General features: G+C 40.0%; 1 protein-coding gene across 3 annotated transcripts in view; it reads left to right on the plus strand.

The window, feature by feature from the left end:
• LOC117240333 (transcriptional activator cubitus interruptus) overlaps positions 1 to 15,831 on the plus strand; it is a 145,801-nt gene that overhangs the window by 123,940 nt on the left and 6,030 nt on the right. For 2 of the 3 annotated variants that reach the window (XM_033506316.1, XM_033506317.1), the window contains exons 4-5: positions 3,955 to 4,152; positions 11,986 to 12,254. In XM_033506316.1, coding sequence (XP_033362207.1) covers positions 3,955 to 4,152; positions 11,986 to 12,254 — 467 coding nt within the window. Of the gene's footprint in view, positions 1 to 3,954; positions 4,153 to 9,191; positions 9,385 to 11,985; positions 12,255 to 15,831 lie in introns of those variants that run through there. The other variant, XM_033506318.1, reaches the window with a different exon arrangement.

A 15,831-nucleotide genomic window follows, 5' to 3' on the forward strand; every position in this document is an offset into this window, starting at 1 on the left:
ACGAAATTCTTAATTCGATTTATTTGAATATCGAGAAACCGGGACACGAAGCGTAAAGATGTTTATGGAGTTCTTCTCGCGTTATGTTGCTTGGTATTTTAGTTCAATTTAAACCTAGGAAATATTGATAAACACATAGATATTATACCGTCAAATAGCGAAAAGAAACGACGAAAGTTTAAGATTAGAAGTAGTGAACCTTTCAAAATGAGAGATTACAGAGTTCGAACTTTTGGGATTACCGAGACCATGCTGGTGCTTTTTCACGAAATTAATATGAATTATCATTGGAATAGAAATATATTTATTTCTTGTTACTAAATTTCGTCACAGTATGTCACGATTAAAACCATTTGCATCGAAGCGCAGATTAAAAGGTACCAGTTCTAACATTAATCGAGTGCCATCAAACTAGACTTAAATTATTCATTAAAAACCATCTCTTCTTTTTTTACAAATCCACTATAACGATTTCTATCGCGCAAGAGTTACTAATTCATTCTACGACATATTGTACATCCACGATATGTTTTCAATTTACTAAAATCTTTTGCAATTCCTTCGAAAATTTCAATAAAAATCAATGTAAACCTACGTCAAATTGAATAGTCACAAATCGAATATGTACCATATCATTTTCATCCCACCAAATTCTTCTCTCTGATGGTAAAAGTCACTATGATTTGGTGATTTGAAGCGACCTGTAGCGTTGTAGCGTGCGCCGAGGCAGCGTCGGACGAGCCGCGTCGATCGGAGTGGCCGATTGCACCAATTTACATGTCTCAATCCCATGTTAGCCTCGCGAGGGGTGAAGAGGGGCCAGGGGATGGAACGTACGGAACGTGTAGAGTCCAGAGGGTCGTGGGTCACGAGGACGTTCGTCTCGGGACGAGGGGGATCGGCGAGAATCGTTCGCATATTCATTAAAGAGCTCGAAGCTTCTCCAACCCCCTTTTGAGACAGATAAGGCGATCGGTTCGTCCTCTGTCTCTGTGGAAAAAGTGCATCGAAAAATCACGTCGGTGTTAAGGGGATATTCTTGCGTGGGCTTTCGGCCGATTGGCTTATCTTCAATAACGTTACGTGACTTGTAAATTGTAAATGAATATAAAAATACTTTGTAACGGTTGAATTACGAAGCGAATATTTATGAGTCGTATCTTTCTCCTGATGAACAGAAATGCATAGAAGTTGTCAATGAAATTAGAGACAACCATCTAATAAAAAGTACTCGCTTCTTAGATGTTAAAATCGTAGAAATTTAGACACTTGAAGCGATAATGACAGGAAGGAATCAGTCTTCTTCTTTCTTTTGCATTCATTTGTCAGAAAAAATATATTTCAAAATCTTCATTCATTGTAAAAATCTTTATTATTTGTAAACTCGACAACTGAAATTGGTGTCAATAATCTATGAAGCTAATTGCTCTTATAGGAGCTTCCAAACAGTTCGTAGCTCCCAAAAGAACTATTTTAATTGTTCTTAAATTAATTGAACCTTAACCGCTATTCGATATACGCGCGAGTCTGGCGCAAGGAATCAACCTATGAATAGAAGAACTCAATTACGAATGAATAGTGAAAAACGTATAACAAAATTTGATAGATCAGATGCTACACTGAGTCTTATGGAGAGCAATCGCAGTTGACATCGCCTCAGGCACAAATTATAAAAACTGCACAAGTGGCCAGTAGCTAAATCGTGCAAAAACGAAATTCACCGTCGTGGTGGACTGAGAACAAGTTGAAAAGAAGGACAAGGCACAGGTAACCGAGGAAAGGAGGCCGAACGACCTCGATAAAGCCACGAGACCATCGAGGAACCTTAAACGTTTCAGCTCATGCGGAAAAACCGCACGACATTCCATCTTCTTCTCTTCCATTTTCCCTCTTTCTTCCTCACCTTTTTCATTCGTTCGGTTCGCTCGTTGACCATCGTAAATTTGATCAGTGCTCGAATTAATAATCGGGCGAGGGGATAAAGGAGCGCGTTCGCGAGAGGCGAGGAGCTCCAACCGCGAGTAATTCTATACCCGTTGTGCGCGAACGAGCGATCAACCGAGTGGAAACCGAGGAGAAAGAGCTGCTTCGAGCCTCCTCGTGGTCGGTCCTGTGTATCGCGTTGCTCGTGCGAGGCGACACGAGGAGATAGAGAGAAGCTCGAGGAACCGGCGGAGGCAGTTGGAGCGGAGGAGAGTAGAAGCAAAGAGAAATCGACGAGGGAAACAGAATGCTGCGATTTGGAGAAAAAATTTGGTAAATGAAGAAGCTGCAGGTGAAGGGATATATAACGATGGATGAAGAAGAAGGATAAAAATTGGAGATATTGTTGGAATTAATCTCGAAGAATCAGAAAAGATGTTGCAGCGATATAGATTTGCCAAGCCTTGAATCAAAGAAAAAAATGTGAATAAAGAGGAAATTAATAGAGGAGCATAGAAAGAACGAAAGAGAAGAGTTCATCGAAAGAGTGCAAAGTCGGGAAGTTTAAACAAGTTTTCGAAAAGTCTATGATACACGATTCAGTAAGGACCATGAAAGAAGAACATAACATGTGAAATAAAAGGAACGCCAGGCTACAAAAATTAAAAGAAATTTGTGGACAAGAATAAAAATCGAGGTTAGGAAGATGTAGAAAAAATTCGGAAGAGTGAAAGCGAAGAAAGTCTCGGATTGTAAAAGAGGACAAGGATACAAAAAAAAAAAAAAAAAGAAAAAAGAAAACTGGACCTCGAATGAAAATGATAAGATGCGGAATTAGCGATTGAAGAAGAGTGGCGGCGCGGCGTATTGAAAAGAAAAGAAGAAGAAGCAGAGAAGAAGCCAGGCGAGGAAGCGAAGAACCGCCACCATATAACCAACGATGCTCCATACAAGCGAGCCGCCACCACGAGCTTAAGAAAGTGGTTTGTATATTACGTCGTTGGCCTGCGGTCGCAGGCAAATCGCCGCTAAAACGTTCTGGCCGCAGAATCCGCCTTCCTGCTCGCTCTTCTCGTTCTCCTTTTCCATCGTTCCTCGACTTCTCCTTCACCTTCTCTGGCCAGTTGTGGATATCTACCTGGTTACGAGCGCGCGCACCGAAAGGCAAGACTTTTAAAATCCACGCCACGGAATATTCCTCCGGTAGTACGAGCCGCAAGAATTCGTAGCGCTTAATTGAACTGGTTCTGTGGCAACGTCTCGCTGAGTTTGCATGGAAATTCGCGCAGCCTTCTCCTTGAATCCGCGTTACAAATCGATTCCACGATACCTTCCCGCGTCGATATTTCAATATCGCATTTTTACTCGAGATATTTACGTTGTCAGAAAAGCGAGACGTTCTAGAGAACAACGTCGAGACTCGGAGACTTTAATGCTCGGTCAGGCGACGAACGTTGATATCTTGCCACGATTTTCGCGTGGAATATCGCTGGCTTTGGCGTTTGACCATAGGTGTCCCATAAAATAAAGAATTTCTCGTATTAACTTGCACGTTGCACTTCGTGCCGTTTAATCGCATTTGTCGTCAGATTTGAATCGACTTTCTATAGACAAATGTATTGTTTCATACTACGTAAGCAGATATATGTTACTCTTTTGGAATATCTGAAGAAATTGTTTTATCTGACCATTCCTGCAGTCGAATGTATGAAATCTCTTCCTCTAAATGTAAAGATTCTTTTCGGAGAAATTCGAAGCTGAAACTTCGCTTGGGCCGTCAACGCGTGACTTACATATTTTTGGGAGAAAGCGCAGTTGATCAACTTCGATCATAATGTATATCCTTTACAGAATGATCATGATACTGAAATGTAATCCAAACTATTTTAAATCATCTATACTAAAAAATGCTGGTTAAAGATTAAATGTAAGTCTCGGTATAAAAGACACACAGTTCAGATCAGTTAAAGATTACGCTTAATTCTCGACCTGAAAAGCAGACAACCAACATGAAAAACATGGCATTTTCAGTGTCAGCTTCGTCGAGGTTAGGAAGTCCAAGGGCATCCGCGATCAGAGCGAGCCGGAAGCGAGCGTTGAGCAGTTCCCCGTACTCGGATCGTTTCGACATCGACAGCATGATCCGATTCAGTCCGAACAGCTTGGCCTCCATCGTGAACGGATCTCGGAGCAGCAGCGCGAGCGGCAGCTACGGTCATCTTTCCGCTGGTAAGCGATCATTTATCTAGTATCATTATTACCATACATGTCAAACTTATTGAATTATTTCCCAAGCAAGATTTACCGCGTAATTAATTACACGTTGTCTTCGCTCCAGTAAGAGAATCGCTCCCCTTTCAAACACTCTTACAAGTATTCGCTATACAGGGTGTCCCTCGGCATCGGGCAACTATATCGGCACGTGGAAACAATATCAAATAGCTGGTATAAACATACGCTTATCTTCGAGTTGTAGCGAATTTCTTCTTTAACAAATTCAATCTGCATGCTTTTACGAGATCTATTCAAAATGTCCTGCGTGTATACGACCACAATACTGAAGTCGTTTTATCATTGACTGGGTGTGTGGATTAGACAGAATTGGGCAGGATTAGAATACAAGGTTCAACGTCGAATATCGAGGTCTATTTGGCTCAATTAGTTTAATTTCTTCTATCTTTCGATAGAAATGTTCCGACGTAAAATTCGTTATAACTCGAAAACAAGGTCTAACAGGGCACGCTAATTTTTTAGCGCGAATCTTTTTTATTGTTACCATGCGCAGAATCCATCGCCGAAGCGGTTGCCCGATGCTGCGGGGACACCCTGTATGCATATTTATACATATACAAACTCTAAAGACGTTCGATATGAACGACTCAAATTGCGCGGCAATTTTTGAATAATTTTTGAATAATTGGCCGGGCAGGTACAGGCCGATTATTCATCTCTCGGTTGTAAATTTTGGCGCGTCGTGGACTCGCGTGAAACACCTGTGCCTAATTATTCTCTTCTCCTGGATGGATGTTGCGAAAGAGGAGGGGATAACTGTTACGACCGATTTACATGGCGGGATAAATAAGCGGCTGATACGCGAGAGGCGGGGAAAGTCGCAATTAAGAGATCACCCGCGCCGGACACGAACCCGAAAACGTAAGTCACCGAGTGTTTATCCGATGTATTTCCACTGTTGGTCCACGTTGATTGATCGCTCGTAATTGCCGACGCGCTCGCGCCGCTTCATCGTCCACCGATCGGGCCTCGACGCGGCCATAAACGTTTTCGCGAGGCTATACACGACACGTGAATTATACGCATGTAATTACACGTGTAGCCGGGCAGCGCGGTCGTTAATGCGCGACTACCGCGTGACAGCCGTATTTTCCGAGTTATTGCCCACGCCACGGGACGGAACCAAGCAATCGACCGTCGTAAACGAGTCACAGTTTTACACACGCTCCACTTGGTTCCTTTATTTGAGTATTTGCCGATTTTAAACCGCTTGACCGGTGATCAAGGGTGTTTAATTTACGTCAGAGTAAAAGACTTTTCGGTGAGAAATGCTCTTTCGAGATAATTACAGAAAGATTTAGATGATTTATCGCGCGATCGTTGTGATGGAGTCATATCGCAGAATTCGGCTATTTTTCACCGCGATCGGCGATTATGCCTGTTTAAAGTAACGTCAGAGTAAAATATTTCGGTGAACAAATTTTTCTGGCGATCGTATAAACGTTGGTTTGTAATTATTCCTTCGGACAAATATCGCATTCGTACAGGGCGAAAAGAAAGTTTTCTTTGGAAATGATTCATATATCGATTTATTTTTGATTGATTTAATTGAATAAAACGGTAGACTAATCGTTCAAATCCTAGAGAAGAAAGCCTATTTCTAAATCAAATCGTCGAGATGGTTGCACGGCATCTAACAACGTTTGCTTGAAATATCTTTTAACGACATATACTAAATGCGTTGGGCAATATAAATTAATCTGAATTTATCCATCGATTGAATCTGAGATTATTTACTTTTCTCGAAACGTTTCGAAATTACACCTTATTAATAAACCACGAAAAAGCCTGCAAAGAACATTTCTCAAGATTCAATTTTAGAATTCCCAACAGTTGATCCAATCTCGAAACAGATCATGAATGTACTTCATCTATACCCTTACTTTAATCGAGTAACGATTCTCACGGAATCGGCTGAATATTACAGAGGCAGCATAATACGGGCGTATATCATTTGCTGATCGCGTGGAAGCGATTCAACATTCGTCGTAAAACATTGGATCGTCGGTTTCTCAGGAAAACCGGGTCTCTGGCCGTCCCGAATTACCATAATTACCGGACCTATACGAAACGAATAAAGTCATTGGTGGTAGCGTTAACGTAGAAGGCCTCGTCCTCGTAAGGATCAGGTCCTGACGTTTAAGGGCGTGCGGAAGGGAGGCGGCAAGGGGGATAAAGGGGCATCGAATTAAAGTGGCGGTGCGCATGAAGCCATTATAAGGCCGGTTGCAACCGCGGCGCGTCCCACAAATCGGACCCCGGACCTCCTTGCTCGCGAGTTAAGAGCAGCCGGTAATTTGCGATTAAATGAAGTAATTAACGGATTAAAATTCAAGTGACGCGCGATCGCTGGTCGTTTGTCAGCCTGGCGTTGTACGATGCTCCGCGGGATGCTGCCCGCTCGTTAATGTCGCCATCGTACGCTACCGATCAGAGATTCTTCCCTTTTTCCTTAGGGACGTTCTTTTGTAAACGTACATTTCTGCGGGCAGAAATAACGCGCGTATATATATGTATGTGTAGAATAGTCGACGAGTAGAAGGAATAAAACAGGAAATTCGAAGCATTATCGTTTACTCGGAATTTTTTCGCGGTCTCGATGAGTCGGGAGAGCCGTGTTTAAGTCATTATAGGTCTCGCGGTGTCCATTTGGGAATTGTAAAAGGAAGTTCGTAATATGTTTCGTGATACTGACTACGATGTCCAAAAGGTGGCGGCTTTTTTTAGATAAAAATATGTGTATTGTATTTGGTATTTTAAAGTGTATGTATTTTTTGGACTGAATTTACGAAGAACTAATTGCCATTCATAGAATTGTACGTGTAATAATTCTAGGCTGCCAGTAGTTCTTTCTTTTATAGTATAATATATACAGAGTGGTTGGTAACTGGTGGTACAAGCGGAAAGGGGGTGATTCTACGCGAAAAAAGAAGTCGAAAATATAGAATAAAAGTTTTTCGTTTGAGGCTTTGTTTTCGAGAAAATCAACTTTGAATTTTCGCTCCTTATAACGGATCTCACTGTAGATAGTTGTCTCGATGGAAAAATTAAAAAGAAAATTTTTATTCTATATTTTCGACTTCTTTTTTCGCGTAGAATCACCCCCTTTCCGCTTGTACCACCAGTTACCAACCACCCTGTATATGTAATATTGTGACACGAGAGCTTACGAAATTTGTTTAATACTTTTTTATTTTACCAAGTTTGAAAAGAATCAGTAGAATGAGAAGATAAATGCAATCATAGATTCTTGGAATAATATGTCGAATAAGAATTCTTCAATCGTAAAAAGTACAGCGTATGGTTTCATATCAACGTTCACCAAAAAACATTAAATTTCTTTCATTTGAACATCAGGTTCTGAGATGCTGGTCTAAAATGAGAATCGGATTCTGATAAAAAGACGAAAAAGCTATAACAAAAATTAAAAGATTGGAATAAAAGTATAAACGATTAATAAATCGCTACCTGCTTGTGTCTAAAATAGCAATACCTGAATCACAATGCAACCGACCGTAAATTCGAGATTTTCCAGTGCTAGTTTTCATCTAAGAGACAGAGTGTTTTATGAAATTTTTCATAGGTGATGGTCGGCGTCGCGCACAGAGGATATCGCCGGTGATTAAGCGATTATCGTTCGGTATACGACTAGACAACCGGTTACCACGACGATGTACAGTCGATTCCACGAAATTATAGTGTTCTTAAATAAAGCATCGTAGGCGTGCGCCTCGTGCGTCCCTTCGGTTTTATGTTCATTGGAATCACGACGAACGATCAATGCACCGAGAGAAATACAACCCGACAAACATTTTACAGTCTCACGCGTAAAACGTAACTATTCTTACGTGCTTCTTCGCCCTAAGAATGAGACATAAACTCTGCTTGCAATATGGCAAGTGATTTTCCTCTTGTCTTTTGCAATCTTGCAATTTTGCTTATTGATTGAAACATAGAAAAAATCTACAGTCATTACTTGTTTATATTTTCTGCAGATTGGTATTAAAAATTCCTGGAAACATAATAAATGTATCTCTTCCTACGGATCACCTAATCCTCATCTATCTTATAATTAACTTTCTCACGCTTGATGTTGCGTGTATATAACATTATATTTCAATAAGTTGGTAATTAACTAAATGATAAATGTATCTGTTTCCAGCAAGCCGATCTTGAATTTCATATCATTGTGCTAGTCATCGATATGAATAATTCATAAGGGAGAATTTTTTCACAATTGAAAGAACTGATATTAATTACTCGTAGAACATTGAGAATAAGATAGGGCGAAGAAGAGAACTTGGGAATAAAGAAACAATTATTCCATGAATCTCTATAACCTACATAGGTTAAAGATCATATGGAAAGCGATCAAATTCGTGAGTTATTGGAATTGATTAAAAGATTAAATATAATCAATGACGTAGGGTAACGTAATAACAACCCCTTCCGTTCTCCTTTTTGTTTCTTTTCTTCCGCTCTAATAATCATGTTGTTAACGTAATGTTAATCTTCCGATAAAAAAAAGTCAGAAAGATGAGAAGAAATTCTTGGAAAGATAATAATCAATTGACGCAGCTGTTTGCGTTACCAACTCCACGTACTTTATGGCAGGAACCAGTGATTAATTTAGGATGCAGAGAAATATTTTAAATCCCGTTTCTGCCCGTCTTCGCCGGTCATTACAAGCTTCGGAAACGTCGCGTAATTACTAAATGATACACCAAACTCGAGTTTTGTCGGTAAACTGCTTCGTTTCACGAGAAATGGCCACCGATCAGCGTTTCTGGAAACTATCTCGAAAAATCTTATTCGATTAACGTCGTCGATTAAAAAACATGGCGAATATTCGTCGTTATTTTAAAACGAGTCATCGTAAAATCGTTAGGCGTCCGTGTTAAGGCAACGTGCTCGCTTTTATGAAGCACACCGCCTAGAATCGTAGACACGCATGGGCGTGACCGGTCGCCTAAGCGCTTTGGCGCGCGTCCGCGATGGCACCGTCGATGGTGCTCCGTGACATCGACGATTGACTGCTAATCGGTGACGTGATTCTGTGCAGAAAGACTTAAAAGGTGATTCTAACCGTGTTGCAATAGATTCGAGACAATTTCAAGCGGTTTCTGTACGCTTACGTAAGCTTCCTAGCCTGATATTGTAACAAAATCGGTGAATAACGTCCTAATAAACGAGATTATTCACGCGAATAGCGCGAAGACGTGACAATCATTGATCAAATATTTACGAATTTACTAATTCTAATTATTTATAATTAAAAAACCACGCAGGATCATCTATGAAAAAAGTCACGATTCGTTATTGAAAAATCAAGTGGAATTAACTATTGTAATAAATCGAGATGAATATCGCGGAATTATACGATTAATTAACCAAGTATTCAGAAATTTGCTAGTAAAAAGCATTTTTATCAACGTTAGATTACATCTACGTGGAATCGAAAGAACAGATTCATTTCTCAGAAAACGATTACGATTCGTTGCTCAAACACCGAGTTGAAAAGACTATCGTAATAAATAAGACTATTCGTACGTAAGAAATGTACGTAATAAAGTATAAAGATTATTAGCAACTATTTACAAGCGGAAGATATTTTTAGCCGCAGCTACATTGCATCTAATGTAGGTTCGAAAGAGCGAATTTGTTTTGTGAAAATTGGTCACGATCCATCGTTCAAACATCGAAAGTAGCTCCTGTTTGGTATACGTCGATCATACATAAATGATCGTGAGGTTTAATTTATAGAGCAGCGACAGGGAGCCTGTCAATCGTGACTTCGATTAGGAGGAAGCGTGATCTTGTAAGGCTCGTCACGTAACGCACCGACATCGCCATATCGAACGTTGGTTAATTTAGCCGTGGCAATTTATTGAGCGAACTCGCTGCCAACCGTGCGTATCGCTAATATTTCATCGTGCAACCAGCTACCGATTAAATCGTGTCTCAACCCAATTATGCTATATAAGCAAGCTTAAAATTTGACAATATCGGTATCGCTGATCGAAAGACATCTCGGTCGTACCATGTACGTATCGGCAAACCAGATGACAACTAAGATTGTAGTATGACGGACGTTTGAATCTCTGCGCGGATGAACAATGTAACGTCGTTGTTTGATTGATTTTGCAATGATGTAGCTTTGCAATAATGTGGTTTACCGCAGTGAAAATTTATTTATTCGATATAGACATATGGGAGTAATTAAAAATCGATACGTATTTCATAGAATTCAAGAATTTCAAAGAGAGTAGAGTTTTTTTAACAAGCAACAGCCGATAAATACCTCCGTAGCGTTAGTTTATAATAATCTCGAAACAAAATTCGAACAATAAAATCTAGCCAATTAAATCTAACTAACCAGCTGATATTTTAATCGAATCTTCTAGAGACCGATTTTCAATTAACCCAATTTTATTTACTTCAATCGACAAAGATTCTCGTGCGGTTGATAAAGCATCCTCAATTAAATAAATTACACAACACGAAAACCATCGATAATCCAAATGATTTAACTCGTTACTCCCAATTAACGAGTGGAATATAATCGGAACTCTGCAACGTACATCTACAATGTATTTCCGTATCAAACTTACACATCCTGGCAGCATGCCCGATCCAACGAGCGCGCTTTCTCGATAATTAATTGCGAGGAAATCCAGTTGGCGGTTGTAGAAAGCCGAAAGCCGATACCGTTACAAACGAAACAGGAAAAAAGTGTCGGTGTAACAGGGAATTATTCGTACGATTGGTCGCTGATTTCATCAGGCGATAACGAGCAGCGTCGCTGTCACTACGTTGGTTAAATAGTTAACGCGAATTCAGTGGACGAGGGTGGCGATACACCGGGGATAATCGATAGAGATCGAAATCGGACCGCGTCCATTCTCTTGACAGTCGGGGCACGCCACGCCGGACTTCCGGCACGTAGGCCAAGCTTGCATTTCAATGCTACGAGCCTCTCTTACGAGACCATAAGATTGTGTGTACCGGTGATCGTGTAGGCTGCGTTATTTCTCGTTCTTTCTCTTCTACACGAGGAAAAAGGAACGACACGATACACGTCTCGATAAACGCGTACTTAGGAAAGACATTTATAAAATACCGGATAGATGGTGGGTTGCACCAATCGACTATCGGCGTTCGTTAACCGCGTTTTTGCTTTAGAATGAAGTTTGCAGATTGTGCCTGAAGTAATTACGATTAGATGAGCGATAACACGTTGCTGCATTCTTCCAGTATCATTTGGCAATTGCAAGTTTAGAACAAAAATGTTTATGCATTTGTAGGAAATTCAACTGTCATGTAAGGCGTTATACTGGAATAATTTTCTAGTAAAATTCCGAGATACAGAGAAAGCTTTGGATGACAAATTTTAATTTGTATTTATAAGATACGGTTACGAGACTCAATTCGATCGAAAATTACTCAGACAGTTACACGAGAACGAAGTATGTGTATTTGATGTACTTTACAACCCCATAATGGTGGTTAAGGGATAAGCGTGTAAGAATATGCAAAAATATATAAAATTTCTAAAGCGAAGTGTTCGTTAAAATATTTCAAGGGTGAAACTAATTTATACTTAGATTTCATTCATTTAGTCGTATTCTGCTAGTGATGCATTGCACATGGTCGTGCCATCTTTCTATTAGACACTTGTTTTTAAACGTCACTCTGCTATCTTTCAACGATTTTTTTCGATAAAATTGTTCACTGTTATTTATTAATTTTTCTTATCGTTTTCTGTTACAGCAATGAGCCCAGCTTTGGGAATGCACCCAGGTATGGCGCCACACCTGCAGCAACTTCAGGCGCATCTCTTAAGGAGCGCAGCTGCCGCAGCTCTTCTACCCCATGCTCACCCCCTACAACCCCCTGCACCACCTCCACCACCACCTCATCCACACCCCCATGCCCACGGATTATCGCCGCATTCGCAATTATACCCCGGTGTGCCACCTCATTCCACGGCCTCAGCAACCCTCGGACCTCATGGAGGAGGATTGCCGCCAAAAACTGAGGTAAGCGTGGACATTTTTCATAATTTCCAATATTAACCAGTTCTTCACTCTTAGCCAATGACATTGATTTTAATCTATGTTAATATCATTTTGCATTTTAAAATAAAACCCGACTTTAAACCACGCAATTGGTCCATGAAAGGTACATATACATAGATATTTCGTCCAAGCTTAAAAATTGTATTATTTACACAAACTGTTGGTATTAAATATCCAATAAAACAAATATTTCTGATAATGTAAAATAGTATTCCTGAAGAGGAATTTCAAGCAAGCGAATACACTTGATTCTCGAATAAAATATAACCTTTCAATCGCTCGAATACCTTGAAAGAAATATCGAGCTGGAAATAACGAAGTACCTACCTATACTTGTACCAGTCTATGCCTTATACATGAAACATCGATTCGATGAATATGTAAAAACAATATCTGGTGGATCTTTCGTCATGCTCTCGTCTCACGCAATACACAATTCTAGCAAACATATCACTTAGTACAGCGCTGCATATCGCAGAATTACAGATGCCTGTTCGATTGTTAGTGGCAGTCAGGCATGGACGTATGCTCGATAGCTCGTCATCGATTCATCTGGAATAAGCAATAAGTAATCGTTCCCTCAGCCTTCCATGTTTTTCCTCCTACTAACCAAGTACCGTGCACGCCGTTCACAGTCTCTGCAAGGTTTTCAGAAGACTTCTCAGCTTCATCCTCGTGGCACGCAAGGAGCAAAGGGGGAGAAAGAGAAAAAGATTGGGTTACCCTCGCATGGTCCTCGGGTTACAAGCAATCTCGCGCACATTATTTCGCCAGATTCCACCCCCGTCCACCTGACCATCGTCTTTTATCTTCTTCCTTCTCCTCTTTAGCTTCTTCTCCACTCCTACGTTCTACGTTTGCGTCGTTGTTAAACGCGCTCTCCGTATACCCTAGCCCTTACTCTCTTTGTTAAACCTCTCGTTTCTATTCACCAGCGGTTTCTTTAAAGCTCTTCGTTTCTATGTTTCTAGCCGGCTTTCTGTTTCTCCTGTTTGCTCTGATTTATTTACATCCGCGGCGGCGTTTTCATTTTCTCCGCCAGCGACACGACTCGCCGCGTGTCCGCACGCTGTAAAGTTCCCGTGCCTGATTGCATCGACTCGCGTTTCTCGCATCGTTCCATAGTACGCTGTGCTCGTGCACGATCTTTCCCACAGGGAAGTGATCGATAGATTTATAGGCACATCGTAATCGAGAGGTTACTTACTTGTACGGGGATCTCGGTAGATCGATTCCTCGATTCCTGCAACGTTAATTCCGGTCGTCGTAACGTCTCTATGCTAATATCAGTTGATACATAGACGGCGGATTTTTCTGCATTTTTGTATTTACATAACTAAAGAAATGAAATTTAAAGAAAAATTTGTTTTATCTATCAAGTATAGTAACAAATACTCTAATTTTGGACATTTTGTGTATTTTTGCATATTGCAGGCACTGTGAACATTTTTCTGAACTTCAAATTTTACATTCTATAGTTTGTAAATTCTATATAGCACGTAAAAACTGAGAATTTTCTATTTTCTATTTTATGTTAGTGTTGCTTTTTATCTTTGTAGATATATATAGCATTCTAGAACTGAAAATTTTCTTCCTACTTTCTAATTTCTTCTCCAATTTTCTTGTCTAACTTTTATATTTCCTTTTTATAGTAGCTTTAGAGATTCAGGATTATTAGTTTAATACTCGCTACCACTGCTACTGTTTAACGAGTATTATAAATACGTACGGTTTATGGTATTCGACGATGTTGTAGTGTACGATAAATTTCACGATCAGACAACTTAATTGAAGGAAGTTCCAGTAAACCATTCACGCGTTTCTCGACGCACGATCAAGCAATATGGCGCTACACCGTCGTAAGCGCCTTGAAAGTGTTAATAATCTTTATCTACCTTCTGTATCTTTCTCGGCAACCAGAAGTGCTAAAAGTTTCTTCTTGGGGAACGTTTGCCTAATATCTTCCCAGGCCTTGAAACTACTCTCATCTATTCGTTACTCTTCCATTAACCTAAGCCGTGAAAGCTTCCAGAATTTGATAACCGTTACTAGAATCGAATAAAAAATAAAAATCTTCTGCCTCTCAGCTTTATATTTTATCAGAGATGGAAATGTTAAACTAACGTTTCCGTTATTTGCAAAATTACGAAATATTGTCAAACATTCGTTTTATTTTTTCCAGCATTTACAAATTCATATTCGATTACAAAAACTGTTTTGCTTCCTATAATTGTTGGAAACTCCATTTATAAGTAAAATTTTCAGAGAATTTTATAAATGAAACTCTCATAATTCAGAATTCCTTTATTTATATCTTATAGTTGTAAAATATTTATTTATTAATTTGATTATAGTATATTCTTGTTTCTGAATACCGAGAAATTTGAAACCAACAATTAACCAAAATTAAATTCTAATCGCCAGCAGTTATACTCAAAACATAATCGCACTGTGATATCGTTAAAAATTACCTTACCATCTTTCTCCAACGTTCCGAGTTAGCTATCATCGAACGTCTAAAAAATTTTCAAAATTCCTCCATAGCGGATCAAACTGCTCAAACAACTGTATTCAATCGTTGTTCAATCCTCAAACCCTTGGAACTAGCATCTCCATTTCAGTTGCAATTTATCGCAAGGTAGAAACGAGAATGTGGGCGGAGTTATGTCGAACTACGTCTGTATCATAACACAGAAGCAGGCAACCATCGGTTTACGAGGGCAAGGAACGATCGATCGGCTGAGCGCAGGGCTATACGGTACGCGATAATTGCGAGATCGCGTGCAGATCGTGTGTCACGAGGCGAGCTTCCTTCTGTGGTACCCTGAACGCCGCTGTTTGTTTCAGAAAATCGCTGGCCTAGTGTCAAAGATCGCCGATCGAACCTTCTGAATTCCTGCGGCGATCGAATTAGCAACTATCCGTTCTCCAATATCCTCCGTACTTGCTACCAACTTTAAATCACCTGGAATGATAATCGCTTCACACTCGATGTAAATTGGAGTTCGATACGCGGCGCGTTATTAATCTTTTTTTAGTTGCGTGACGTAAGAAATTATAGTGAACGTTTCGTGCGATCTGTTATTTCCATTAACGTCGATGTGACGTCCAGTTGAAGTCCAGGAACGTGTATTTAACGTCGGATAAAATCGAGGGAAATTTAATTAGTCTGGGTTAACAAGGAATTGTAGCAATTCTTTAAAACGTATATGAGGTGGTATCAAACGTGTTGGTTCGGTTAATGAAGAAACGCGTGGTATAATTGTGATAGTCAGTTATATTAAAATCACTCTAGGTACAAGTACAGAGTTAGTATATTACGTCGTAATCGTCACTCGCTCAATGCTATTCGCTTGCTAAACTTGCTAGACTCACTACAATGATTGTGCTAGAGAGAGCATGTTCGTCTATTTATATTGGTAGGGGAGTACCGGAAAATGTGAATACGATTCCGATTGACGATCACACATAACAGGGATATTGTTTTGTCCGGAGTTGGTTTACCTTTAAATCTCGTACATCAAAACGGTGTTGATAC

The sequence above is a fragment of the Bombus vosnesenskii genome, unplaced genomic scaffold (genome assembly GCF_011952255.1).
Source record: "Bombus vosnesenskii isolate JDL3184/JDL3185 unplaced genomic scaffold, Bvos_JDL3184-5_v1.1 scf7180000014621, whole genome shotgun sequence".
Lineage (NCBI taxonomy): Eukaryota > Metazoa > Arthropoda > Insecta > Hymenoptera > Apidae > Bombus > Bombus vosnesenskii.